The 27,128-nt window shown below is 42.2% G+C and overlaps 2 protein-coding genes across 3 annotated transcripts in view; one reads left to right on the top strand and one right to left on the bottom strand.

Annotated features, from left to right (window-relative positions):
• Arg2 (arginase 2) overlaps positions 1–21,362 on the top strand; it is a 25,176-nt gene extending 3,814 nt beyond the window's left edge. Inside the window, exons 3-8 of one of the 2 annotated variants that reach the window (XM_055595326.1) lie at positions 12,343–12,520; positions 14,562–14,721; positions 15,461–15,555; positions 15,693–15,797; positions 17,152–17,288; positions 20,903–21,362. In XM_055595326.1, the coding sequence (XP_055451301.1) occupies positions 12,343–12,520; positions 14,562–14,721; positions 15,461–15,555; positions 15,693–15,797; positions 17,152–17,288; positions 20,903–21,102 (875 nt within the window). In that variant the 3' untranslated portion in view covers positions 21,103–21,362. Of the gene's footprint in view, positions 1–12,342; positions 12,521–14,561; positions 14,722–15,460; positions 15,556–15,692; positions 15,798–17,151; positions 17,289–18,305; positions 18,668–20,902 lie in introns of those variants that run through there. The other variant, XM_055595327.1, reaches the window with a different exon arrangement.
• Vti1b (vesicle transport through interaction with t-SNAREs 1B) overlaps positions 21,263–27,128 on the bottom strand; it is a 17,793-nt gene continuing 11,927 nt past the window's right edge. Inside the window, exons 4-6 of the mRNA XM_055595328.1 lie at positions 26,279–26,452; positions 22,875–22,936; positions 21,263–21,633 (exon numbers count right to left, since the gene is read on the bottom strand). Of these exons, the coding sequence (XP_055451303.1) occupies positions 21,537–21,633; positions 22,875–22,936; positions 26,279–26,452 (333 nt within the window). The 3' untranslated portion in view covers positions 21,263–21,536. The remainder of the gene's footprint in view (positions 21,634–22,874; positions 22,937–26,278; positions 26,453–27,128) is intronic.

Genomic DNA, 27,128 nt, shown 5'->3' with positions numbered 1-27,128 from the left:
TTAAAGGAGCTGCACAGAGATTGAGGAAAGAGAAGGCAGTTCCTCCCCCCACCTCCAGAGAGTTTTACAGAGAGGTTGCAGAGCGAGAAGAAGCTAGACACAGGTGAAGACAGAATGAGCCAGAATATGAGCAGGAGCCAAAAGATTAGAACAGACTGCTGGAGTTAGTTTGAGGCCAAGCAGAGCAATTCAGTGAGAAACTGAGAGAAGCCAGATTGAATCAATCAGCTTGGAGAGGAGTTTGAGTGCAAACAGCTGAGTTGAACCAGCCAGCTAGAGTTCAGAAAGAACTAGAAAGGGTGAGCTTATTTAGCAGTAAGTCTCAGAGACTGAAAGCATTCTAGGCCTAGATAAGATTGTACTGAGGATAGAAGCTTCCAGGTCTAGGTCTAGGTTAGCACGCAAAGGCTTATTGCCTAGAGACGATGGCTCCAGGTGAATAAAAGTTACTTTTACCATTGCCTCTCTCTCTCAGTTTCGGTACTTTGCACATTCCACCTTGTTTTCATTGCAGCAAAAGCTGTGGTCATTTGACCTAGGTTCCACCAAGGGAAGCATGCATAGCAAATTTTGATTTGAAATTCCAGAAGGGACTGTAAGGAGACCTTCACTGGATCTTTCTGTGTTGTGTGTGTCATTATTCCTAGCAAGCATTTAAACTAGACTCTTTTGGTAAGTCGGTGTCTTACTAGATAACCCTGGGTGGTCTGCAACTCCAGGGTGGCCACAAACTTGCAGCAAATCCTTCTGCCTTTGCCTCCCTAGACCTAGGGTTACAGGCCTGTGTCACCGTGCCTGGTTTTAGACTTAGATTCTTAAAGACTCCTTCTAATGATTCTGGGAAAGCCTCTGATTCAGTAGGTCGTTTTTCTGCTTAGGCGGGTTTCTGTTGTTTGTTGATAATAAGGTGGTTTATAAGCACCAGTGAGAAGCAGACTGCTATGGTGACCTTGGTTATAAAGTTTTGATCGTCTGCCTGTCTCCCCTTTTACACGATGGTGTTTTTTTTGTTTGTTTGTTTGTTTGTTTGTTTTTGAGTTAATGCAGCTTCCTAGTTTAGTTTCTTTGGCCTTTAGTCTTGGACTAGAGCTTAATTCTGTATTTCAGCAGCTTCCTGTTTTGAAGGTGCTGTGGTTTTTGAGCTGTAACATTCCCAAAGGCGACCTCTGAGAATAGCAGTGTAAAGTCTTGATTTGCTTACAGATATCAAGTTCTCAATAAATGGACCTATTGTGACTTGAATCTTTTTTTTTTTTTTCCATTCTGCTTTTAGTGTGGTGATGGTGGACTATATATCCATCAAAACACATTGAGCTTAAAATGTGAATTAATATAAAGTATGCCTCAAATCTGTTTTGAAACACCTTTAGGTTTCTTCTTCCTTCTCTCCCTCCCTCTCTCTCTCCCTCTCTCTTTCTCTCCCCCCTTTTTCTTTCAGTAGCTATCATTATGTATCCCAAGCTCACAATGCTCTTGCCTTAGCCTCCCAAGTTATGGAATGATAGGTGTGGCACTGTGCCCAGCTCAGCATTTTCTTTCTTTCTTTCTTTCTTTCTTTCTTTCTTTCTTTCTTTCTTTCTTTCTTTCTTTCTTTCTTTCTCCTTTTCTTTCTTTTCTTTTTCTTCTCTTCTCTCTCTTTCCAAGACATGGAATCTCTGAGTAGCCCTGGCTCTCCTGGAACTCACTCTGTAGACCAGGCTGGCCTCAAACTCATGGAGTTCCATGCCTTTAACTCAGAGGCAGAAGCAGGTGGATCTTTGTGAGTTTGAGGCCATTCTGCTCTTTGTAGGAGTCACAGGGTTAGCTCTCGAGATCCTTTCTCAAAACGAAAACAAAAATATGAATGTATTTACTCACTGATAGTCTATGCGCAGAGTTGTATAATTAGCATATTTGTGCCAGAGTACAAACTAAGTTTTTGTTAACAATGTTTTAATGGGCTGTGATTGGAACCGTAAATGTAAAACCCAGGGAAGTCAGGTGGCTGTGAGCACATCAAGTGGCTGTGAGCACGTAGAAGCCGGGGATGGGGACAGCAAGGGTTGGAGCTGGGTAAGCATTGAACCTTAGACTTATGAAAAGGGGTTGAGTGAGCTGGGAGGGAGAAAAGGAATCTGAGAAAAATTGGAAGAACAATGTTTCCAGCAGAGAGAACAGTACCTTACAAAGACCCTGAGGTAGATCTAGAAGATTAACAGAACCCATTCCCAGGCCCTACCCAAGACTGATGTGTTCAAAGGGGTGGGCCTTCTACTCCAGGTTTTTAGCATCTTCAGAGACAGCTCCTAGGAACTTTGCAATGTTTGATGATTCCAGTAGTTTCTTAGGCTGCTCTGTTTACAAGGCTGGTCCTTATTTGACTAATACAAGTCAACAGGGAAAAGAATAATCTTTTATAAATGGTTTCAGGACAACTGGATACCCATGTACAAAAAAAAAAAAAATAGAAAAAATTTCAAAAAGTTTCCTCATAGTATTTTTTCAAAATTCCTAATTAACTCAGGCTGAAAAGATGGCTCAGTGGCTAAGAGCACTGGCTGTTTTTTTCAGATGACCACATTCAGAGGTTTGGTTCCCGAACCCACATGGCGTCTCTATATTGTAGTTCCGATTCCAGGAGATCTACATATTTTTCTGACATTCAAGTCACCAGGCACGCACATGGTACATATACATGCATACATGCAGGCACTCACTCACAAGTAAATAAATTAAAAATAAGTAAGTATTCAACATTTTTAATTAACTGGGCATGCACCAAAGCTCTAAATTTAATATGCAGTTATGAAACTGTAGAACAAATCATGTTATGTTTTTGTGAATCTGGGCTAGACTAGATTGTAGTTTCTTAGCCATCTTACCCAGTCACCGAAATCACATATGACAAAAGTAAAAATAGATCAGTTGGATTTCATCAAAATTGAAACTGTGAGCCTTGAAGACATTATGCTATGAGAGAAGGCAGATCTAAAAGGCCACTGCGTGGCTCCTTAAGTGTGAACTGTCTATCGTGGGTGGAACTTTTAGAGGAAGTAGCCTAGTAGTTCCTAAGGGCTGAGGAAATAGGAGATGACTGAAAATGGGTTTAGGTTTTAAGGGGGAAGGTAACTGAAGCTGTTCTAGGATTAGATAGTACTGGCATTTTTACAACTTGGTGAATATATTTAAAAAAACACTGAATTGTAAATTCTAGGAATTTCATGGTATATAAATTGTGTCTCTAACAAACTATGTAGACTGTAGGGAACTTGTGGCGTGCATGTTCTGTTATGACGTTTGCTTTATAAACACTAAAAAGTTATTATATTTTACATAGACTTTACAAATCATGTCTGCCAACATCAAGATCTTAGGCTACCAATTTACAATGTCTAGTTTTGGAGGGAAAAGAAAACGAATTTTACCTTGAGAAAAAAGATAAAATTAATGTCTTTGGGTTGCTGTTTGAATAACACTTGTATACCTTTGGGACAAAAATCGGTTGCTAGGTCGAATCAGTAGCAAATAGCGAATATCAGACTTTGTTATGACTGAAGGGAGGAGAGTGGGTGTGTAGCCACTCTTTTATGTGAAAACAGACAGTCTGCCTTTGCAGAGCAAATGTCAAAGAGCAGTCAAGCGTAGCTTAGTGTGGGTCTGACTGTGGGTCTGGAAGCTAAGTTGTTGACACCAGCTTCTTTAAAACAAAGTTTTGGAGTCTGCCTTGTCACTAACATCATTTGGACATGTCTTTGGAAAACGGAATGCCAGAGCATTGGCTTTATATTCCCTTTGGTGATTGTGTTAGCTCATTTCGTATTGTTTTAATAGAATACCTAAGAATGGATAATTTATAATGAACAGAAATCTCTTGGCTCTTGGTGTGGAGGCTGAGGAGTCCATGATTAAGAGATGGCATGTGGTGAGGCCCAGGTTTAGTGTATCCTAGAGTGGTAGGAAGAGAACAGTAGGTTTACAGCCTCAGGCTCTTTTGTACTTAGCATTAATCTGTGGATGAGGAGGCCTTGTGATCTGTCTGCATACATGCTCTGCACTGAGCCCCAATTTCCCAGCATTGGTGCGTTAGGACTAAGTTTTCAACACATGATTTTTGAAGGGACACATTCAAAACCATAGCAAGACTCTAGCACAAGACCAAAATGCTGCACTTCTTTGGACCTGTCTAAGCCACTCTGCCCTTGTGGGATGGGCCACATGTCCTAGGGAAATAGGAGCTGAGTGCTGAGTTGAGAAATAGTCTTAAGTGTCCCCACTCCATTCTCAATTATCCCTTGGAATTTTGCTATTAGTGATCATTTCTTTTTTTCATTCTTAAAAACACTTTTTCGTTTGTTCTCTCATTTGTTTATCTGTCTGTCTTTCTATTCTTCATGTAGCCTTGGCTATTCTGGACTTGCTGGCCTCAAACTCCCAGAGGTCCACCTGCCTTTGCCTCCCTGAGTGCTGGGGTTACAGGCATGTGGCACCGTGTCTGGTTTCATTTATTTGTTTTTATTTTACATGTTTTGCCTGCATGTATGCATGTATGTGTACCACATGGGTGCCTGGTGCCCTTGAAGGCTAGAAGAAGGCATTGGGTCCCCTGGAGCTGGAGTTACAGATGGTGCTGGGAATGCGAGCTGGGCCCTCGGAAAGAGCAGCAAGCGCTCTATTAGTGAGCCATTTTTCTAGCCCTTTAAAAAGCATTCTGAATTCTGTGCTTGTGCATGTAAAAGTCAGAGGACAGCTTGTACAGTCTGGCAGGCATAGCGGTACCTACCCAGAAAACCAGTCAGTACTCAGGAGGCTGAGGCAGAAGCCAGTTTGACCTATATAGTAAGATCTTTTTCAGAAAATAAAATAAAATGGTCTTCAACATCAAGTCCATCTGTATTCCTGCTCCCACTTCCCTTGTCTATGATCTCAAGCCCTTGCTTTACCAACTCAGAAACAAGCTAAGTTCTCTTTGTCATCTCCCAAATTAGTTATAAAAACAAGATTTTTTTCCTCTACTATCACCAGAGTCTACACCCCATCCCTGTAACGGGCAGCTAGGATTACAAACATAATGAGAGCCTGAGATGTCAGCAGCTGGAAAAAAATGAATTTCACTCTCAAGTAAACAGTCTGGAAAGAGGCTCAGAACTGGTTTGGTGGCTCTGTCTCTCGGACCTAGATTCTTAGCTTGTGCTACTGGCAAGGCTTCTGCATAATGGTTGTATACTCATTTCTGGAGGCAGGGTAGCTGAGTGGACAATGAAGGCACAAAGGAGAACTTTTCCCTTTCTAAGAAGCTATGGCAGGACATCTCTCTTCACAGACTTGTTGCCTGGTGCTGGTTACATCCCATTTCTGGGAAAGCCGGTAACTTTAATCTATTCTAAGAGGTTTACTCCAGCGAAAATTCTCTGTGGGTGGAAGTCCAGATTTTGGCCAGCCTCCACCATCACATCTTCTGGTCTATATTAGGGCTCAAACATTTTCTACTCGAGACTCCTTTTCACCTGAGAATTAATTTTTTTCCCTCTGAGACAGGGTTTCTTTGGGTAACCCTGGCTGTTCTGGAACTCACTATGTAGACCAGGCTGGCCTTGAACCTGGAGTTCAACACCAACTTCCTCTTAAGATCCTACTGTATTCTTGCTTTCATTTTCAGTAATGGCTCCTTGTCTATAATCTCAAGCCCTTCCTCTACCAACTCAGATACAAGCTCTGTGAATTCTCCTTGTCATCTCCCAAGTGCTGGGATTAAAGACATGCACCATCACTGCCCAGCTCACTTGAGAAATTTTTATCCAATTCTATATGTATAGATATACAAATCAAACTTTTTTATTTTTTTAAATTCTTTATTAATTACACATTATTCACTTTGTATGCCCCCTGTGGTTCCCTCCCTCCTCCCATCCCAATCCCTCCCTTCCTCCCCCCTCTGCACGCATGCCCCTCCCCAAGTCCACTGATAGGGGAGGTCTTCTTTTCCTTCCTTCTGATCCTAGTCAATTAAGTCTCATCAGGAGTGGCTGCACTGTCTTCTTCTGTGGCCTGGTAAGGCTGCTCCCCTCTCAGGGGGAGGTGACTATTTGATAATCATAAATTTGTTTAAAACCAATTCCTTACTATACATACTTTAACATTTATTAAAGACAATAGCCAATCCGTACACTAATGAGATGGATGTGTTTAGTGTTATATGCAGAATTAAGTCTTGAACCAGATATGCTGGCTCACACCTATAAATAGCGCTGACGCTTGAGAGGCTAAGACAAGAGAATCATTACATGTTTGAGGCTATTAAGGGACATAGAGTTCCAGGCAAACCTAGGAACAAATGCAAGACTCTGTAATAAAAACAAAAACAGAAACAATTAAATCTTGGCTGAATATTTGATTTTGCAGAACATAAAGATATTTTTAGAGTTGATCAATATTTTCACTCTATAATCATCAACTTTAAGAATGGTATGTAATACAAAGTGGAAGAATTATGTTTGGGGCTTTTTCAGAGCCCCCAAATCCAAGTTCAAAATTCATGTAATGAATCAATTTTATGTATGAATGTTTTTGTTTGTATGTATGGGAGTGTACCATGTATGTGCTTGGTGCCTGGGGAGGTCAGAAGAGGCATCTCACAACTGTCTGTAACTCTAGAAATCATACCCAGGTCCTTTGCAAGAGCAAACTTTTACCCCTCTCTCCAGCCCCCATATGATGATGATATTTTTTTTAAATGAAACTCAAGTCAGCAAGTCAAACAGAAAGTGTATTTTTTTAAAATCTCTTAATTATTTCACTTATTTTCTGTGTGTCTCTCAGTGTGATTGGGTCTTCTTACCCAAAACTATTTAATTAAATGACACAGACATACCATTAAACAAGTTTGGGGAAATCTTAGGTTACAACATCAGTTTCAAAGAAAATGTAAGAGGAAGCATGGAAAGAAAAACCACAAAGATGCTTCATGTAATTGGTAATCCCTAGCATGCCCTGCCCTTCCTGTTCTAGTTACTATGTTCACTGGAAACCCACTATTCTTTGATAGCCTCACTCTTCTATGAAGTCTGGTGAAGTGGGCTAGGACTCTTGCCCTAGTGTATTTGGTTATAGTTTCAGACCATGAATTTTAAGTCATTATTAGGCCCAAACATACATGTATACATCTATTCATTTATTTATTTATTTATTTATTTATTTATTTATTTATTTATTTATTTATTTATTTATTTATTTATTTATTTATTTACATTTTGGCTGTCCTGGACTCGCTTTGTAGACCATGCTGGCCTCTAACTCACGGCAGTCTGCCTGTCTCCACCTCCCTAAGTGCTGGGACTAAAGGTGTGCACCCCCACTGCCCCGTTTCTTTTTCCCTTTTAAATGTAGGGTCTGACTATGTAGCGCTGGCTGTCCTGGAATTGATACATAGTCTCTGCTGGCCTATGTATCAATGTATCCATGCTGGGACTCAGAGATACACCACCATACCTAACTCAAATATATGCTTGTTACATAAAATAGGCATCATTACAATCAACACTTTTTTTTTTGACAGGGTGAAATAAGTTTGTTTATTCCTGCAGTGTTAAAAAAAAATCCTGCTGTGAGGTTTGACAAAAGTCCTGGGGAGCATGCATCCTTCTGGTTGTGTTCAAGGCTGTCCGGATGTGTGAAGAAATGGTAGTCTGATCGTGAGAGGTCAGGCGAGCATGGTAGATGAGACAGAGCTTCGTTGCCCAACTGGTTCAACTTTTGAAGCATTGGCTTTCGTGATGAGTGGGGAAGCATTGCTGTGGTGAACTAGCCCTCTCTGCTTACCAAAGTCTGCCTTAGGCATTACAATCTGTGGTGTGTCTCATAGGTTTGAAAGGGCCTCCTCCGTGCCTTTTCCTTTCCTGCTGTCTTGAACCTGTGGAAACCTCTCCACACAAGAGCAAGAACCTCTAAAAAAGAGCCATGAGCCAGGTCCCTGAGGAAAGTCTGCCGTTTACCTGGATGGTAAACAAACATGGCTGCACTTTAGCTATATATTTTGAGTGGTTAGCTGAGGCATCTTAGCCATTCCACCCAATAATCTTGTTTTTAAAATTATGTATCATGCAGAAAGGTCTTCAAGAATACGCTTGTCAGGTTTGGGGAGCAACCTCGGAGCCTGCACCATTAGATACTTTCTTACTCCTTTTAAGGAAGAATTTCTATTGCCTATAAGGGAAGGGGGAAAATGCACAGCAAAACAGTGTGGGTACAAATTGTACTCGTAGAGGACCCTTCCTTGACTCCAGCAGTCAGTCATTGTTCCTACACTTTACCTGACACTTACATTGTGAAAATTAAACAGCCGAGTTAGGTAGGTCACTTAGTTGGGGCTTTTAAGATAAAAGCGCCTTCAGGGGCTGCCTTTTAGTTTTGTGGCAGAGCTCATCTCGGGTTTTCCCAGCCAGACTCATGTTGACATGTAAATTACCAAAAATGCGTGCAGCTGGGCATAATTAGGTTTCGAACTAGTCCTTCCAGCGTGCACTGTCAGGAAGCCCTTGTGGGCATGTGAGGCACCTGGGAGGTGAGTGGGGAAACGGGAAGGCCGTTGGGTGAGAGAAAGAACCAGTAAGTTGAGCGGGTAATCTCTTTTTTAAAAAAGACTTATTTTTATTTAATATGTGTGGTGTTTTGCCTGTAGGCCTGGTGCCCGCAGGGGCCAGAAGAGAGCGTCGGATCCCTTAGAACTGGAGTTATGGTTGTGAGCTACCATGTGGGTTAAACCCGGGTCTTCTGGAAGGCCAGCCTGTGCTCTGAATCACTGAGACAGTGATTAATTAATTAGCACTCCTCCAGAGTTGGTAATCTTAGAGTTCACATTTAGCGTGTATGGGAATCTGTTGAACTCCCTCCAGCAGCTGATTAGTGTCAGGGATTCAAATCCAGGATCTTACGAATGCTAAGCACAAGAGTTACAGCCTAGCCCTGTGCATTTAATGACCCAAATCCTCCCGTGAAGCGCTGTCTCCCTTCCTTGGAGGACTGCTGTAAGATGGCCAAATTCTTGTTAGGCCGTATGCAGGTCTACGGCTTCTTGTGCAGAAGGGACCTTTTTAGTTCTTTCTGTGAAGTTCATGTAAGGGAGTAGCGTACTGTCTCTTGTTTCTGTCTGGCTTTTCACAGTTTACACTGTGGTATCCTTGATTGGGTGTGAGTGTTTCCTGAGTTCTGTTACTTAATCTTATCCACTGGAACTTTAATGTCCTTGTTTTTCTGATTGGTCATAGGAAGATTTCTATGAGTTAAAGGTTTGGCAAGTAGTTCTGAAAAGTTAATATTAACATTATTATAACCTTTTGATTAGTCAGGGTTCTCTAGAGAAGCAGAACTTATAGAATGAATATATATTTGTGAATATATATTTATATAAAGGAGATTTATTAGAATGGCTTGCAGGCTGTGGTCCAGCTAGTCCAACAATGGTTGTCTACCAATAGAAGGTCCAAGAATCCAGTAGTTGTTCCGTCCATAATGCTGGCTGTCTCAGCTGGCCTTCAGTCTACACCGGAATCCTGAAGGAACGGATGCAAACTGAGTGCAAGCAGGCGAAGAGTGAGCTAAACTTTCCTTCCTTCCGTTGGCCTTATGTATGCTTCCAGCAGAAGGTATGGGCCAGATTAAAGGTGGGTCTTCCCACCTCAAAAGATCTGGATTAGAATTGGTTATCCCCCTCTGGGCGTGGTGGAACACAGCACACAGGGAGGCAGAGGCAGGCAGATCTTTGTGAATTCAAAAATTCACAATTGGAAAAAAATTTTGTTTGTGAATACTCAACTTTTTTTTTTTTTTTTACATTTACCTTGTGTGTGTGTGTGTGTGTGTGTGTGTGTGTGTGTGTGTGTGTGTGTGTGTGTGAGTGTGAGCACATGCATGCTGGGGTATGTGAAGAGGCTGGGAGTTGGTTCTCTCTACCTACCATGCATATTACAGATTTAGGTTGCCTGGCTTGGGGACAAGAGCCTTAAGCCCTTACTCTGTGAGCCACTTTGCCGAATCCACCCCCAAACTTTTTTATGTGTATGTGCAAGAGATGGAAGGTATCAGACTACCTTGAATTGGAGTTACCATGTGGGTGCTAGGAATTGAACACAGGTCCCTCTGTATGAGCAGCAAGTGCTCTTAACTGTTGAGCCATCTCTCCATGAGCCCCTACTCGTAAGCCTTTTTAAACAGCTGTTTAATAATTTGATAATTTTTCTGTTGGTTATTGAGCTGGTTGGTCATTTTGTCAGTTTGACACAAGCTAGAGTCATCTAGGAAGGAAGAATGCAATTAAAAATTGTCTTTCATTAGATTTGTAATTGTCTTCATTAGATAGGTAAGTCTTTCTTTTCTTTTTTCTTGTTACAGGGTCTCTCTATGTAGCCCTGGCTGGCCTAGAACTCCCTATGAAGACCAGGCTGGCTTGGGACTCACAGAGATCCACCAGCCTCTGCCTCCGCAGCACTAGGAATAAAGGCGTGTGCCACCATGCCCAGTAGTGGAGCCTTTTCTTTCTTGAATGATGATTGATGAGGAAGGAACCAGCTCACTGTGGCCGTTGCCCCTTCTGGACAGGTGGACCTGGGTTGTACGTGAGCAAGTCATGCAGAGCAAGCTAGTAAACAGTGTTCCTCCATGGTCTCTGCCGGAGCTCCTGTCTCCAGGTTCCCGTGTTGAGTTCCTACCGACTTCCTCAGTGACGGGGCGTGACCTGAGATGTGTATACTAAATCGACTCTTTCCTCCCCACGTGGATCTTGGTTACACTGTTTTCACAGCAACAGACAAGCAAACTAGAACAACTCTCAGTGTCTTCAGCGTGCTGTCATAGTCATCTTCCACTTGCCTGTAGTTTCTCCTATAGTTGACTAGATTACCTTTGGGGCCTTTTATAATTGCTTAACAGTTCAGTGATCTAAAGGTTCATACAAATTTTTAGCTGAGGTTCTTCTGAGAAAAGATTGTCTTTTGTTTTGCTTTCAATATCCATTTTTTGTTGGTGGTTAAGTCCGGCCTTCATGTCCCAGGTCACCGTGGCCTTACGATTTTATGTTTCGAGTTAACGCCTCTCATTCTTACATTCCCTCCAAGTTTTGCTTTGGAATGAGTTGGGTTGAAGCGGAAAGCTAACTGTATAGTTTAAATTCGTGATGAAATCTCACTGGTCATAACCCAGATCCTTAACCAACCTCTGCAAATGCTAAGATGTATGGTTTTCCCAGCACTCGGGAGGCAGGGACAGATGGATCTCTGTGAGTTTGAGGCCAGCCTGATTTACATAATGAGTTCCAGGACAGGAGCACTGTTACAGTGAGATCCTGTCTCGACAAAACAATTTAACAAAATCCCCAAATACCTTCCAGATGTCTGCTGTGGCTTTTGATTTCGGCACTTAGGTGTGCGGCCTTGAGCAGGTTCCCTCATCTCTATGGTAGGCATTATTTTAGTTGCCTCATTATTTTGAGTCTGAAATAAAAAATTTATGTTAAGCCTGTAAGTAACCAATAAGTGTTAGATATTCTCTCTCTTTACGTCCTCTGACTGATGTGTTATTATTATTTTGGGTCAAGTCTTGGAGCCTTGGCTGGCCTTGTCCTTGTTTATATAACCAAGGTGACAACCTTCCATCTTTCTGCCGTCACTCCCCAAGTGCTGGGATTATAGAGGAGTGCTGCTGTGGGCACTCCCCAGCTCCTTACTTTTAAAGAAGACATTAATTATGTATGTATGTATATGGTATATGTGCTCTTGTGCCTGAAGAGGGCAGGAGAGGGTACTGCATCTCCTGGAGCTGTAGTGATAGGCAGCCCAAATGAATACTGAGTACATGATTCAGGTCCTCTGAGAGAGGAGAAAGTGCTCTTAAGCCGCTGAGCCATCTCTCCAGCCTTAGCTCCTGGCCTTCTATTCTAGGGGGAAAAAAATTGAGAATTTGTTCTCTTGCAGTGCTGAGAATCACACCAGGGCCTTAAGAACTTCCACACATGCATTTTTGTCCTGAATTAACAGCACTTAACTTTCTTTATGTCCTTATGGGTTTTTAATTTTAATTCTACTTTATAATTCTGAGATGTGAGGTCTATTTGCTTGCTAATCAACTATTTGGTGATTCTTTGGTTAATAATGTCTCTAGATTTCATTGTCCAACATGCAGCTTCTGGAAAACGGTGTTCATAAAAGGGCTTGGTTCCTAACAAACGATTGACCTAACCTTGACATTCTGAATTGTTTGTGACAAAATGAGTATGCCATGTCACCATTTTGTCCCAAGTAATTACTTGTGTGGCCTAGGCCAGTAGAAGTTGGAAGGGTACGGACAGTTCATTTTGTTGGTCTTCAATTGTTGCAGGATGCCACCTAAAAGACTTTGGCGATCTGAGTTTTACTAAAGTCCCCAAAGATGATCCCTACAATAATCTGGTAGTGTATCCTCGCTCAGTGGGCCTTGCCAATCAGGAACTGGCGGATGTGGTCAGCAGAGCTGTGTCAGCTGGCTACAGTTGTGTCACCGTGGGAGGAGACCACAGGTAAGCCGGGCGCTGGGGTGCTCTGGGCTTAGTGATTAGCTTCTTTATTTCAGTGTCCATACTTGGAGAAAAATAGAGAATCGAAGAGACTATGCGTGCTCAATACAACAAACTCAGGTAGGCTTAGCAAGATCCTTGAGAAACTGTTTCAAGACATTTGTGCAGCCATTTTGGAGAACTCATAGGATCCATCCATGGACTGAATTTACACATTTTTATTAGCATTTCTACTAATTCATTTGTTAGTGATCCTCTTCCTGGGCATTTGAATGCATTTTTCTCTCTAGTCTGGACAGTCCTTTGAGTCTTTCTTAATGAATTGTTTTTTCAAGGGAGAAGAGAAAGCTCAACTGAGATCTATTAGGACTAAAATAAGTACGTGTAAAATGAAAAACTGAAAAATACTGAAGACTACAGAATCTCAGAGGGAAAAGCCTGGGCTAGTGTAGTCAGATTCCACCAGGGAGTGTGGTACAGCTGAGCAGTGAAAGTAGAAAGATACTGCAATACTAGTATCAAGCACTTTCTAATACTTCCGGTTAGTTGCTCCTTCTAACAACGTTATGAGGGAGATTCAGCTCTATCTCGTTTATTGCTGGAAGCTCTGAGGGACAGAGGTTAAACTTGTTCAAGGCCAGGAAGTAGCAGAGCCGGTGTCCAAATCCACTTTGCTTCTCGCTTTGACTGAGCCCAGCAGTTTCCCCCGAGGTGCTCAAGGAACTTCCTAGATAACAATCAGAAGCTAAACTTTGCTCCACGCAGAAGCAAGTAGATTCCTCATCAGGAATACAAACTCAGGAAGGATGAGAAACGGGTCAGACTCAGGTTCTCTAGAGACGACTGCGCATTCAATGGAATCAACCAGAGGAGAGGGCAGGTCTCTTGTCTCCTACCTCAGTCCCGTCTCTGAATGCTTATTCTTGTTTGTTTGCTTGTTTTTCTTCTGGTCAAGGCTCACTGGGGATGTCATCAGTTGTCATAGCCACAGCCCTTAGTTTTGTTTTGTTTTTTCTTTTTGTCTATAGCTATATATACTACAACCAGGTTACTTAACTTCAGTTCAAAGCTGACACTGAGGGTGTTATAGGAAGGAAGGAATGCAGTATTTGAATGACTGTTTTATTCAGTGGTGTACATGAGCTCAACAGGGGTTGTCCTGTCACTTTAACAGCCCCAGTTCTCATGTTTTAAGCAGTGTTACACAAACTTCTACAGCCTTCTGATTGTGTTGTGCTGGGAACTAAGCTTAGGACCTCACACACATTAAGGCAAATGCACACCGCTTAGCTACAGCTGCAAGTCTGCTTCCTAATTTCTGTCTTCAAAAAGTTAGTGCAAGTTGGATGTAGTGGCACATCCCTGTTGCCATGGCTACCTGGGAAGCTGAAGTGGGAGGACAGCCTGAGCTCCTTGGGGAGCAGCTTAGGCCACATGCAAGACTCCATCTCTACCAACCGACAAAACCCCTCTATTGTCCCAGATTCTTGGGAAGTTAGAATTAAAGGGACTAAGCAGCATTTCTGCAAGTTGTTATAGACAGGACCCCACTGCTTAACCAAATTTCATTCCCTGGACAAATGTTAATATTCAAGCTCCTTTTACAGGCTAGGACTAACAGACAAATTAACATGGAGCAGCAGTGAAATGTATCACCGTGCAGGGACAGCCAGTCACCAGCACTGCCTGCCAGCACCCCCACCCCGCCCCCAACTGTGAAACTTACTTTATGTATATGTGTGTTCTGCCTGCATGTATGTCTGTACACCACTTGAGTACAGTGTCCTCAGAGGCCAGAAGAGGGTGTTGGATCCTCTGGGACTGGAGCACTGACTCTTTAAAGCCTTCCTTTTTCTCCTGTCTAAAAGTTAATCCTGGGGAAGTACAACTAAGGGACTTTTGTCTCACTGTAACCAGCCTCAGGATGGACCCTGACTTTGCCCTGGGGACAGAGTGTAAGCAATGTTGGCTGAAGTTATCTGTTACCGGGCATGTTTGCCAAGCAGAGGGCCTTGAAGATTATTGTTATATTTGTTCTTTGCAGCCTGGCAATAGGCACCATTATCGGCCACGCCCGGCACCGCCCGGATCTCTGTGTCATCTGGGTTGATGCTCATGCTGACATTAACACACCCCTCACGACTGTATCTGGAAATATCCATGGACAGCCACTTTCCTTTCTTGTCAGAGAACTGCAAGACAAGGTAAGTGGGCCAAAATGAGGAGGTGAATGGCTTGCAGGGTTGTCCTGGGACTTTGAGAACTCTAAGCGAGATTTGGATGAAGGATGGGCTGAGTGTGCCTTACCTAACTTACATTATTAAGGGCCAGGCAGTCAGCAGGCGGCTAGGGCTACAAAGATAACTAGGTCTTTGTTCTCAGTGGGGCTCATAACCATTTAGGAAATTAAGTTTGTAGTAGTAGGTGACAGCCGTAGTGATGGAGACTTCCATAGCCCAAGGACTTAGGTCAGAGGCCCCATTCTAAAACACTGATTTAGATAGAGGCTAAGTGACCCTGTGCTTACCTTCAAATAAAATAATTCTGAGCTCTTCAAAAGCCAAGGGAGTCTTATTAGACAGGCAAGACTCTGTAGCTCTCTACTCGGCGAGAAGCCCAAGCTAAGCCAGGACAGATTAAAGACCCAGTCTGTGGTGAGCAAAGGTGTTGGGAAGGACGGACCAGCATATTCCTGCTACTTAACGAGGGACCAGGACCAGCTTAGAAGACATGTTTGTACAGCCTCAAGAAACCTGTATTATTTTGCCGTTGACTTCTGAATCCTTTCCACAGGACGGTTGTCCCTCCTAGCTTGTGTGCTTTGTGTCATTCTAAACATAGACAGTGGGCAGGAGAGGAAGGTGACGGAACACTCCTAGGAGCACATGCAATTATCTTAGCGAGGAGGAGGATTTCTGATCTGCTTCATTCCTCTCTGCACAGGTACCACAGCTGCCAGGATTTTCCTGGATCAAACCTTGCCTCTCTTCCCCAAGCATCGTGTATATCGGCCTAAGAGATGTGGACCCCCCTGAACGGTAAGGCGACACAGAAGGGTCAAGCTTTGGGCCTGTCCTGCCTGCTTGATGGTAGTTCAACATAAAGGCAAGATACCCTACATACACATTGGTCAAAACTGCTCTTAAAACTAGAGTCTTTCCTTTTACTTCACCAGTTTTATCTTGAAGAATTATGACATCCAGTATTTTTCCATGAGAGACATTGATCGACTTGGTATCCAGAAGGTCATGGAACAGACATTCGATCGGCTGATTGGAAAGTAAGTGATGAGAACACAGGTCTACTTCTGGGTCTCAGGGGGGAGATGGGGCAGACTCTGAGCACAGCACACTTAGGCCTTGAGCATAGTAATGTCACTTCTCAAATAGCAAAACATGGACATATATTTTTAAATAGTTCAGAAAGGCGGAATGTCAGTCATAAATTGTAGTCTTCGAGATTTGGGAATTCTGTCTGTTCTCGATTTTGCAAGTATCTTTCGATGAGAAGCGTTCATTCATTGTTCCAGTGGCCCTGTTCTTTTTAGCCTCATTTACTGCTTCATCTGAGTTCTGAATTAAGCGTAACACCGCATACCAGTTAGGATCATTTTCCAGACAGTGGGGCTCCTCTTCTGGGTGGTCAATGTTAGAACTGCCGCCTTGTCACTCTCCAAGCTGCTAGGAAGTTAGTTATTTGCTATGAGGACATTGATGTTAGTTTCAGCCATGGGCTACCTGCACTCATGTTAGAATTGGAAGATAAATTTGCAGGTGTAAAACTGGATTGCGTTCAGCTGCAACAACTACAACTTTGTTGATATAATGTTCTTGTGGAATGTATACAATTGCTGATTTCTCTCCCCCACTATCTGCTTTCAATCCGGACATTGTATTGTGATGCTTATTCTAGGGATCACCTGTATCAAATTTGTGTAAACATGCCACCATTTGTTCTCTTCATTGTCAATTAAAACAACGAGCCACAATGCTGAACAGTGGAGAGGATAGGGTGGGACATCCTGGTCCAGAGTGGGAGGGAAGGGGAAGGAAGCAGGAGAGGGAGGTGGAGAATCTGCAGGAGAGGTCTTGGAACCACGTGGAGAAATGAACCACGTGGCTAAGATATGACTCAAAGCAAATATAATGGGTGAAATCTGAATGGGAGGAAACTGTGGGATTGGAGATTTAGGATGGAATAACTATTGCCCAGCATTGTGCTCTAGGTTAATTAAATAAATCCCAGTCTCTGTGTGGTGATTTGGGTATACAGCTGGTTTAAGAATAACCATTGCTTAACTAAAAGATCTATCAATAGTAAATATTTTAACCCACAACATAACTTAAGGAAGCTAACTTAATTGGTACATTGTGGAAGTTTCCTGACTAGCGTAGAGAGGCTCTAATGCTGTGCTAACCCAGAAATGTGCACTGGCGTTTCTCTGAAGCATGTAGAACAAATGGCAATATCCTAGCGCCCTATGTAAGAAGTTAATATGCCATTCTCAGTCATTTCCAGGAACAGAAATCCAGACACACACTGAAACTAGAACAAAATCAGGTAATCAGGCCGTAGCCACAGAATGAAGGCTACAGCATAACCGATACACATTCTCCTGTCCTTTTCCTTTCTAGAAGACAGAGGCCAATCCACCTGAGTTTTGATATTGATGCTTTTGACCCTAAACTGGCTCCAGCTACAGGAACTCCTGTTGTAGGGGGTTTAACCTATAGGGAAGGAGTGTATATTACGGAAGAAATACATAATACAGGTACGTAGTAGCCAGGTCTTCGGCCTGTTAACTACATATATGAAACATGCTGAAATCTTTCTGCAAGGGATCTTTTCTGTGTCACTCTGTTTTTGGTTAAACTTTTATAACCCAGGATCATATGGTTAATTGAGGATATAGACAGATATTTAGAGGCATCTTTGAATCTGGAGTGTGCAAAAATATGCCAATACCAAGCAGGAAATGTCACTCACACACCTAGGAGATTTAACATACAGATTGTCAAACATGCAGTTCCTGTGTCTAAGCACCCTAAAGGGAAGAAAACAAGGCCAACTAGGTCATTTTCTCTAATTGTGAAGGGTTGTTGGTTCACAAGCCACTGGGAATTTGGAGTTAAACCTGCCCAATATCATTTTGGAGACAAGTCTCCTGTAGTAAAGGCTGACTCGAAACTCATATAGTCGAGGAGGGAATAACTTTGAATTCCATATCCTGCTTTTCATCTCCCAGGTGCTGAGATTACAGTCAGTGACACCATATCCAGATTTTAAAACCATCTTTTGAAAAAAAGTTTTCTTTTTTTTTTTAAATATGGTCACCTTCCAATGTCATTTCTCAGGTGCCATCCATTCCCCCCCCCCCCCCTTTGATCTCTTGTTTGGGCAGCCTGGCAAGCTCAGCCTCCTTGACACTGGAATTACAATCACATGGCATTATGCCTGGCGTTTTTATGTTGGTTTTGGGGACTGAGCTCAGGTCCTCATGCTTGGACAAGAGTACTCTACTGACTGAACTATCTCCCCAGACTCCATCTTGAAGACAGTTTAAATTACTATCTTTTTTAAATCTGGGATAAGCCTTCTATTGGAGCTTGTTTGTATTTTTAGTAGGAAGGATACTGTCAGAGGAATGACTGATAAAGGATTAAGGTGAATTCTAGATTATCAAGAGTGACTACCACATGTAATCACTTCATGAAACTGGGAGACAGAAGCAAAGGGAACCCCAGATTCAAAGGCTAAGGCCTATACAGAATCCTTTTTTGTTTTTCAGCAGGGTCTCACTTATGTATACCAGGCTGGCCTTTAACTCAGATCTGTAAGTATACCTCACAACTGACAAGGAACACTTTAGAAAGTATTTCTTGTGTGTGTATGTGTGCACACACATGGAAGTTAAGAGGACAACTTGCAATGGTTAACTTTCTTCTGCCATGTTGGTCCTGAGCCATCTCCCTAGCCATATAAGGAACCCTTAACTAGCTGGAAAAGAAATGGGGGTTGGGTCCTAGAGTCTGCTAGAACCTTAGGAGAGAACTGCCTATCAGATCTGCCTATAGGAAGACAGAATTTTTCTTAGACCCATCATCATAAATATTGCCAGTGGCCTTTCAGTGAACAGTGAACTCGGAAGCTCAACACTTCGTGTTGCTTCATTCGGGGGAGGGGGCTAATACCATTAGCAAGCAGGTGTGGCAGTGACGTGTCTTGTGTTTCCCTCCTGTCTTGTTGACATGACATTGTCAACAAAGACAGCAATTTACTTCAACTAACATGTAGGGTGGCAAGTCTGGAAACATAGGCAGTACACCTTTTTGATGGTGCAAAAAACCCCTCTTGATTACTACTTTAGAATATTCTAGAGATGCTGGGTTCAACCAGTGGGAACGAGACACAGATCACCAGGGTGTACACAAGTTCAGGTGCAGGAAACGATGACAATGTAATGTTAGCATCCTTGGTTACCATACAATATACTCAACCGTGCATCACTAAGAAGGTAGGAAACACTAGACAGTTTGTCATGTACCATAATGTAATGTCAATGAACCATTAGGTATTAAAATATACTTTATAGCTACCCTAAATATTCTTAAGCACTCGTGTTACTGAATTCTAGTTTGTTCAGATCACCCTTTAAGAGGTAGACTAACCCAGAGTAAACTGATTAAGTAGAAATCTCAAGGGAAGTAGGCCACATAGGGGGAGGATGGAAGTGGATAAGCTCTCTCCTTTCCCTCAGCCCACTCCACACACAGGAACAATGCTGAGGTCTTGGGCACAAACTCAAACCCTCAGAGAAGGCAACTGGAATCCAGACTGAACCAGTCAACATATGGTTGGATCTCTCTCTGACCAAATGCTAAGGGGCTGGGCCAGTCAGATAAGAGACAGAAATATAGTGTATGTAGAGCCTGTTCTTAGACAGGCTCTACAGTCATGAAAATGTGGGAGTAAATGCCATTCAGGAGGTTAAGGCAGGCCGACTGAGAGTTTGAGGCTAGCCTAGGATACATAGCAAGGCCTTGTCTCAGAATTAAAAAAAAAAAAAAAGTTTACAGTAGTAAGTGTCCTTCTGGGCATCTGGGGTAGTGCTGCAAGAGATACTGATGGTGAGACTTGGGAGATGGCTGAGTGTTGGGTAATGCAATTGCTGTACAAACATTAAGACCCGAGTTTGGATCCCCAGAGACAGCACATGCCTGAAATCTCAATGCTCCTGTGGCAAGACAGAGACAGGAGATTCCCAGAGGGCCAGCTATCCCGGCATGTGCAACTAACAGGAGACCCTGTGTCAAAGTAGAAATGAAGGCCCACATCCAAGGTTGTCTTTTGAGCTCCACATGCACACGGTGGCAGATGTACACACACACACACACACTCCGTGATAGGGACTGACTGCAGCTCAGCGGTAACGTATGTGCTTAGTATGCGTAAGACCCCAGGTTTAATCCATAGCAGTGGGTAGGAGGACAAAGGACCAATAAAACCCCCAGACAAGGTGCCTAAAAGCCTGACAGCTCTGCTTATTACAGTAGTTGAACAAGGGCAGGTTTTATAATTTTTCAGCCCTAATTTTTAAGTTTTAATTTAAACTTGTGGTCAAGAGGATGGGGTACAAAGGGCTTTCTTAAAATTGTGTGTGTGTGTGTATGTATGTATGTAAGAATGAGTGTTTTGCCTACATATAGATGTGTACACATGGTTGGTGCCCATGGAGATTAGAAGTAGGTGTTAGGTCTTTTGGAATTAAGAGCTATAAACACTATGAGCTGCCACGTGAGTGCTGGGAACTGAATGTTGGTCCTCTACCAAAGGAACAAGTGCTGAGCTAGCTTGTTAGCCCCTCATTTGTTGTTTTTTTTTCCAAGACAGGGTTTCTCTGTGTAGCCATGACTTCCTTGGAACTCCCTCTGGTTCTGCAGACCAGGCTGGCCTTGAACTCAGAGATCTGCCTGCCCCTGCATCCTGTGTGCTCGGATTAAAGATACACACCACTACTGGCTGGCTGTTTTTGTTTTTAAAGTTACTTTTGCTGTCACTTGTTTGTGGGCAGTGTGAGCACATGTGGTGGGTGGACAGCTTGCTGGGTTGGCTCTCTTAGCTTCATGTGGGGCCCAAGGACTGAATTCCAGGGTGTCAGGCTTAGCAGAGACACCTTTTACTAAGCCATCTTGCCAGGCTGCAGAGCGCTTTCTGACAGGAGGTAATTTTATGCTGGACAAACAACTTGTTTGTACCAGCTGAACAGCCGCCGCTGAAAGCAGCAGGCAGGGAACTATCTGAGATGCTCTACCTTTCCTTGTTTCAGGGTCGCTGAAAGCAGCAGGCAGGGAACTGTCTGAGATGTTCTACCTTTCCTTGTTTCAGGGTTGCTGTCAGCTCTGGATCTTGTTGAAGTCAATCCGCATTTGGCCACCTCAGAGGAAGGGGCCAAGGCCACAGCCAGCCTAGCAGTGGATGTGATTGCCTCAAGTTTTGGTCAGACAAGAGAAGGAGGACACATTGTCTATGACCACCTTCCTACTCCTAGTTCATCACACAAAAATGAAGAATGTGTGCGAATTTAGGAAATACTGTACACATTCACAGTGGCATTCCAAGTTGCAAGGCATTTAAGGGGACAGATACTGAATGGCTGTCTGGATCAATATTGCCTTAATGAGAACATCTATGAACTATCACAACTGTATAATTTCCCTTCTCTATTTTGATGACCAACACTACTACTGTAACTATATTTGTTTTGTTTTGTTTTTGAAGTTTACAAGATATTGTTATACATGTCAATTTGAAGGCGTCATAAACAGCATTTATTACCTTAGTATAACATACTGGTCTTGTTGCTGTCCCTTCACATTTATATGGTTTTCCATTGCCCTCCCTCCCATAGTCTGGCTATACAATGCATTCTTGAACTGTTAGCCCACAGCAGCAACATATGTCTTTAACACCGTTCATTCAGAGTCAAGATTCTGGTCCACAATCCCTTCCTCCAGGAAGTTCAATGGTGTCGAAAGAATTTGTAATACACCAGACCGACCAGGATGGCTAGCTCCAGCAAGATGATGATGGAAAGCAGCAGCTTGTTGGTTATCACTCTACAAAGACAAACAGTAAGTGGACACAAGTCTGGGTAACTTTATTTCTAGCAGTTTCTAATGCGGATCGCGTTTGTACTTGTCCACATAGCCACTTAGAAGTAAGCACTAAGTCCTTTGGTCAGTGACATTTCAGGTGCTATTCAGCTGTAACTGAGAAACAACACTGACTATATTACAGGTGGGAAACAGGAATATAAATACCAAAACATAAAAAACGGAGGGCGGGGGGTGAGACAGGGTTTCTCTGTATAGCCATACAGGCGTGCACCACCTAAACATGGCGTCTCGATTCTTAAAAAAAAAAAAAAGATATATATATATAATATATTATATATATATATATATATTTATTTATTTATTTATTTATTTATTTATTTAATCTTCCAGCCAGGTGTGGTAGTGCACATCTTTGATCCCAGCACTCAGGGGGGCAGAGGCCTATGGATTGCTATGAGTTCGAGGCCAGCCTAGCCTACAAAGTGAGTCCAGGACAGCCAAGGCTACACAGAGAAACTCTGTCTTGAAAAACACCAAAATCTTCCACTTGTATTTCTGATGCTTTAAATGTGGTCCTATTAGCTACACTTTGAGTGTACTAGAAGCAGGGTTTGGGGTACACGCTTTGGTTTCAAAGTTAATTAAGCTCATGGATGGGTCCTACTTTTAGGACATGTAACTAGTGGCCTGGTTTGGCCTCCCTTTGGCCTAGTTTTTGCTGCTTAATTCAAAGTTTTTTATTTTGTTTTGTTTCTTAAATTAGTGCACGTACAAATGTGCATACTGCCAGTGGCAGTCAGAGGACAACTTTGGAGATGGTTCTTACCCATCAACTCAGGGCGTCAGGCTCCTGCCATAACCACTTTTACGAACTGTTCTAGCTTACTTTAATACTTGTTGCTAACAAGACAGGACTCCTTCCACAAAAGGGAAGAACTATACACTACCAGTGTTCACAAACATATTCCAGGGAGTCTAAAAGCTCAATTAGTTTCTTAGGTCCCCTTAAAGAAATGGGGGTTAACAGTGCTCAGTGGACAGGTTTGCCAATGCTTTATTTTGGAAAAAATACATGACTTTAACAAAGGAGTTTATCTTGAGCTATTCAACTATACAAAACTATCCTTTGGATGGTGAGTAGAGTGTACTTGTATAACACTAAGAGAATTTACTAGGAGGCTTAAGTTTTCTTAGTTGAAATACATTAAATGTCAAGAAATTGTGGGGTTTTTGTAACTTACTTTCTGGACATTGAACGGAGAATCTTTCGGCTTTTGCTCAAGTTTTCATTTGTGTTTACCAGCTGAAAGAGAAAATAATCATTTTCTTCTTTCAAAAACTTCTGTAGAATTTGAACATTGGTCATTCAATGGTCTTTTTTTAGAAATGCAAAGAAAAGAAATCAAATGAATTTAATGGTGACTATCTAAGTATAAGTAAAGGAACTTAGAAAGGTCAAGGTGTTGGGTGTTCATTAGGGAGGAAATCACTACTTTTCATTGTTCCTGTGGGGGCCGGTGGCTGTGAGGGAGCTAATCCTTCACATGGGCTATTCAAACAGGAAGGCTACAGGCTTGTTCACAGGTGTGATGGTGCACACCTTTAATCCTAGCACTCTTGGGAAGCAGGCTCTGCGTCTTGAAGCCAGCCTGGTCTACAGAGTGAGTTCCAAGACAGCCGGAGCTATGAGACCCAGTCTTAGGAAAATAAAAAGGAAAACAGTAACAAAAAAAAAAAAAAAAAAAAAAAAAAAACACACAAACACACACACAAAGAATAGTGCCACGGTTTCTGACTGCTAAATAGAAAGACTTGACCTGTACCTAACCAGTGACTGTAGGGCAACTTAAGCAAACACCAATTCAAGAGGCTCTCCTCGTAGTTTCTCATCCTGTCAATTTCATTGACAGATGAAATTCAAAAGTATTTTTTAAGGACTTATTTTTAGTTTATGTATATGAGTATTTGCATGTACGCACACCATGTGAATATCTGCTGCCTACAAGTCAAAAGAGGTCATCAGACCCCTTGGAACTGGACAGAGTTGTGTTCTGCCAAGTGGCTGCTAGGAACTGAATCTGGGTCCTCTATAAGAACAGTAAGTGCTGTTCTGCAGTCCTTAGTATTTTTGTAGGCTGGTGCTAGTCCTTTTGTAGGTTAATGCTTTAGGGATCTTGGTTATTTTTCTTTCTTTACTTATTTGAGTAATTACACTGAATGGAGAAAGGATTTAGCACCACTGTACCTTTTCCATTTGATTACCTGTTACTAATCTGGTTAGCAGAAGGACATTTCAATGGTGCTCCTATCTAGTACCCTCCCTCAGGTCAAGCTTCAGTGTTTATATTCAAGTATACTTCAAGTATACTCAAGACCTAAAACTTAGACAATCCATTAGGAATTTTCCTTTCCCATAGCTTGCTATAAAATTAGCACTTTATTGTGAATTTGCACAAAATGGGAAAATGAGGGAGGACGGAATTCCTTTAATAAGATATATAAATGGGGAGCTGGAGAGATGGCTCAGTGGTTAAGAACACTGGCTGCTCTTCCTGAGGTCCTGAGTTCAATTCCCAGCAACCACATGGTGGCTCACAACCATCTGATGCCCTCTTCTGGCATGGAGGTGTACATGCAGATAGAGCCTCAAAAAAATCTTAAAGAAATATAAGAAAAATCTCTTCAAATCTCCACAGTAAGCTAGTATTTTCCTGTCCAATGTTAAGATTTGCCTCAGGACAAATACTAAGAATATAACATTCGGGGCTGAAGAGATGGCTCAGCAGTTAAGAGCACTGACTGACTGCTCTTTCACGGAGTTCAATTCCAAGTACCTGCATGGCAGTGCATAACTGTAATTACAAGACCTTCACACAGACATACATGCAGGCTAAACACCTATACATAAACACACACACACATATATATATATATATTATTCTTTAAATTTGGTGTAAACTAACCCATTTATGTAAAGGAAAAGGGAATTCTTTTCCAAAGCTACTTACAGTCATCAGTTGACTTGCATATTTCTGCTTTCTTCCTCAATGGTCCAACTTACCTTAGGCTAATGAGATTGAAATATAATTTATAAGCCAATAAACAATCAGCTGTACTATTTTTGACAGGTGAGAAAAAAAGAGCCTTTGCTTTTAATAATAGGTCTTTTGTATAAACAGTGTTTTCATAAGAATAGGAAAATGGCCAGAGAGATGGCTCAGTGGTGAAGAGCACACTGTCTGCTCTTCCAGAGGACCTGGGTTCAATTCTTGGCTCCCACACAACAGCTCACAACTATCTGTACCTCCAGTTCCAGATAGTCTGACACTCTCACACCAATGCACATAACATAAATGACTGAAAGAAAAAAAAGGAAAATCTCACCTTTAAACCCAGCACTTGGGAGGCAGTGGCAGGCAGATCTCTGAGTTTGAGGCCAGCATGGTCTACAGAGAGTTCTAGGACTGCCAGGGCTAAAACAGAGAAACCCAGTCTCAAAAAACCAAAAAAAAAAAAACAATAAAACTGGGCTGGAAAGGTGGCACAATGGTTAAAAGCATTTGCTGCTTGTCCAGAAGACCCAGGTTTGATGCCAGGACCTGTATGGCAGCTCACAACCATCTAATTCCAATTCCCGGGAATCTGACGCTCTCTTCTGGCTTCCTCGGGCAACAGGCCCACGTGGCCCATGTCTCATATATGTACAGAGACATATATGAAGACAACACATAAAATTTTTTTTTCATTTTTTAGGATTCATTTATATACGTGCTCTATCTGCATGTACACCTGATGCCCAGAAGAGGGCATCGGATCACAGATGGTTGTGATGCCTCCTGTGGTTGCTGGAAATTAAACTCAGGACCTCTGAAAGAGCAGTGTTCTTAACCACTGAGCCATCTCCACAGTCCTCCCCAACCAAATTTTTTTTTTTTTTTTAAGAATAGAAAAATATGCGACTAGATCTGAATTAAAATCTCATGATGGTGCTAGGGGATCTTTGCTTGTGTTTCACATTCTCTTGTAATGAATAAAGTAAGAGATGGAGTGGCATAAATCAGACTCTTCAGAAGCAAAACTAATGACTTCTAAATCTTACGGATAAAATTACCTCTTTGTGGCCCAGCATGGTAGCATACAACTTTAATCCCAGGAGGCAGGGGCAAGAGGACCACCAACTTCCAGGCCAGCAGTCAGGTCTAAGCAGTGAGACTTAGTCACAAGTATATACATACACATATGTACGTATCTATGTATGTGTGTGTGTGTTGTATGTGTATCTGTGTGGGTATGGAGGACTGCTCTCCACCTTTCTAAGAAAGGGTCTTCCAATGAATCTGGCCACACTGGCTGGCCAACACACTCCAAAGATCTCACTGTTTCTAATCCTCGTCCCCCAACTCTGGGGTTGCAAATGTATGCGCATCTACACTGACTTTTATTGACTGGCCCATCTCCTTAGCCCTGTAAAATTAAGCCTAAGGTGGAATCTCTTAGCCAAGCAATTTAAAAACTGAGAAGTGTGTGTAAGAGAGAGAGAGAAAGAGAGAAGGTTCTTCCCAGAATTCAGAGCTGCTGTCGTGTCTGGCCTTGGTATGGCACCTGGGTATGAGGATCCACTACTCTACACATTGCCCAGACTTACTCTATTCTTGGTACGTTCCAACTGGTCTCGTTGCTCCCCCAGCTCTTCTATGATTTCTGAACCAATCTGGTCAGTTTCTGTGGCAATCCGATGAGAACGCTCAATGCTTTGGGTGGCCCGGTTCAGGCTTTCAGTGCCTTGTAGAAGCAATGCTCTTTGAGACTGCAGCCGATTCTGACAGAAGTAGGGAAGATACATGTTAGGCTTCTTCCATTATAATAAATTCATTGGCAATACATTATTCCTTGTGACCTTTTTCTTGTGTAATGGGGATATTAGTGAGCAATCATTTTATTAGGTTTTCCTTTGTATCTGCAGGGCATTGCTTCTAGGGCACTCCTACTGAAGTAAAATTGTGCATTATCTGTATAAAACATATATACACCCTCCCAATACATTAAATCAAATCTTGGGAATACTGATAAAAGATAAATGCTATGTGAACAGTTATTTATGGTTCAACAGAATCATGACGAAAGAGTCAGTAGATGTTCAGCAAAGAAAATGTTTTCAAAGATTTAGTTATATGTATATCTGTGTGTGCCCAGGGGCCCAGGGATTCCAGAAAAGGGCATGAGATACCTTGGAGATGAAGTTCTTTTTTTCTGAGACAGAGTCCCACTGTGTAGTGCTGGCTAACCTGGAACTTACTCTGTTGACCAGCCTAGCTTCAATGCACAGAGCTCCACCTGCCTCTGCCTCCCAAGTGCTAGGATGAAAGTAGGTGCTACCATGCCTGAACAGATGCAATTCTATATATATATATATATATATATATATATATATATATATATATATATATATATTTTTTTTTTTTTTTTTTTTTTTTTTTTTTTTTTTTTTTTTTTTT

This window comes from Psammomys obesus, unplaced genomic scaffold, assembly GCF_907164565.1.
Source record: "Psammomys obesus unplaced genomic scaffold, mPsaObe1.curated_primary_1811, whole genome shotgun sequence".
NCBI classification, from domain to species: domain Eukaryota; kingdom Metazoa; phylum Chordata; class Mammalia; order Rodentia; family Muridae; genus Psammomys; species Psammomys obesus.
The sequence above is the reverse complement of the archived record's forward strand: the minus strand, read 5'-3'. Positions and strand labels throughout refer to the sequence as shown.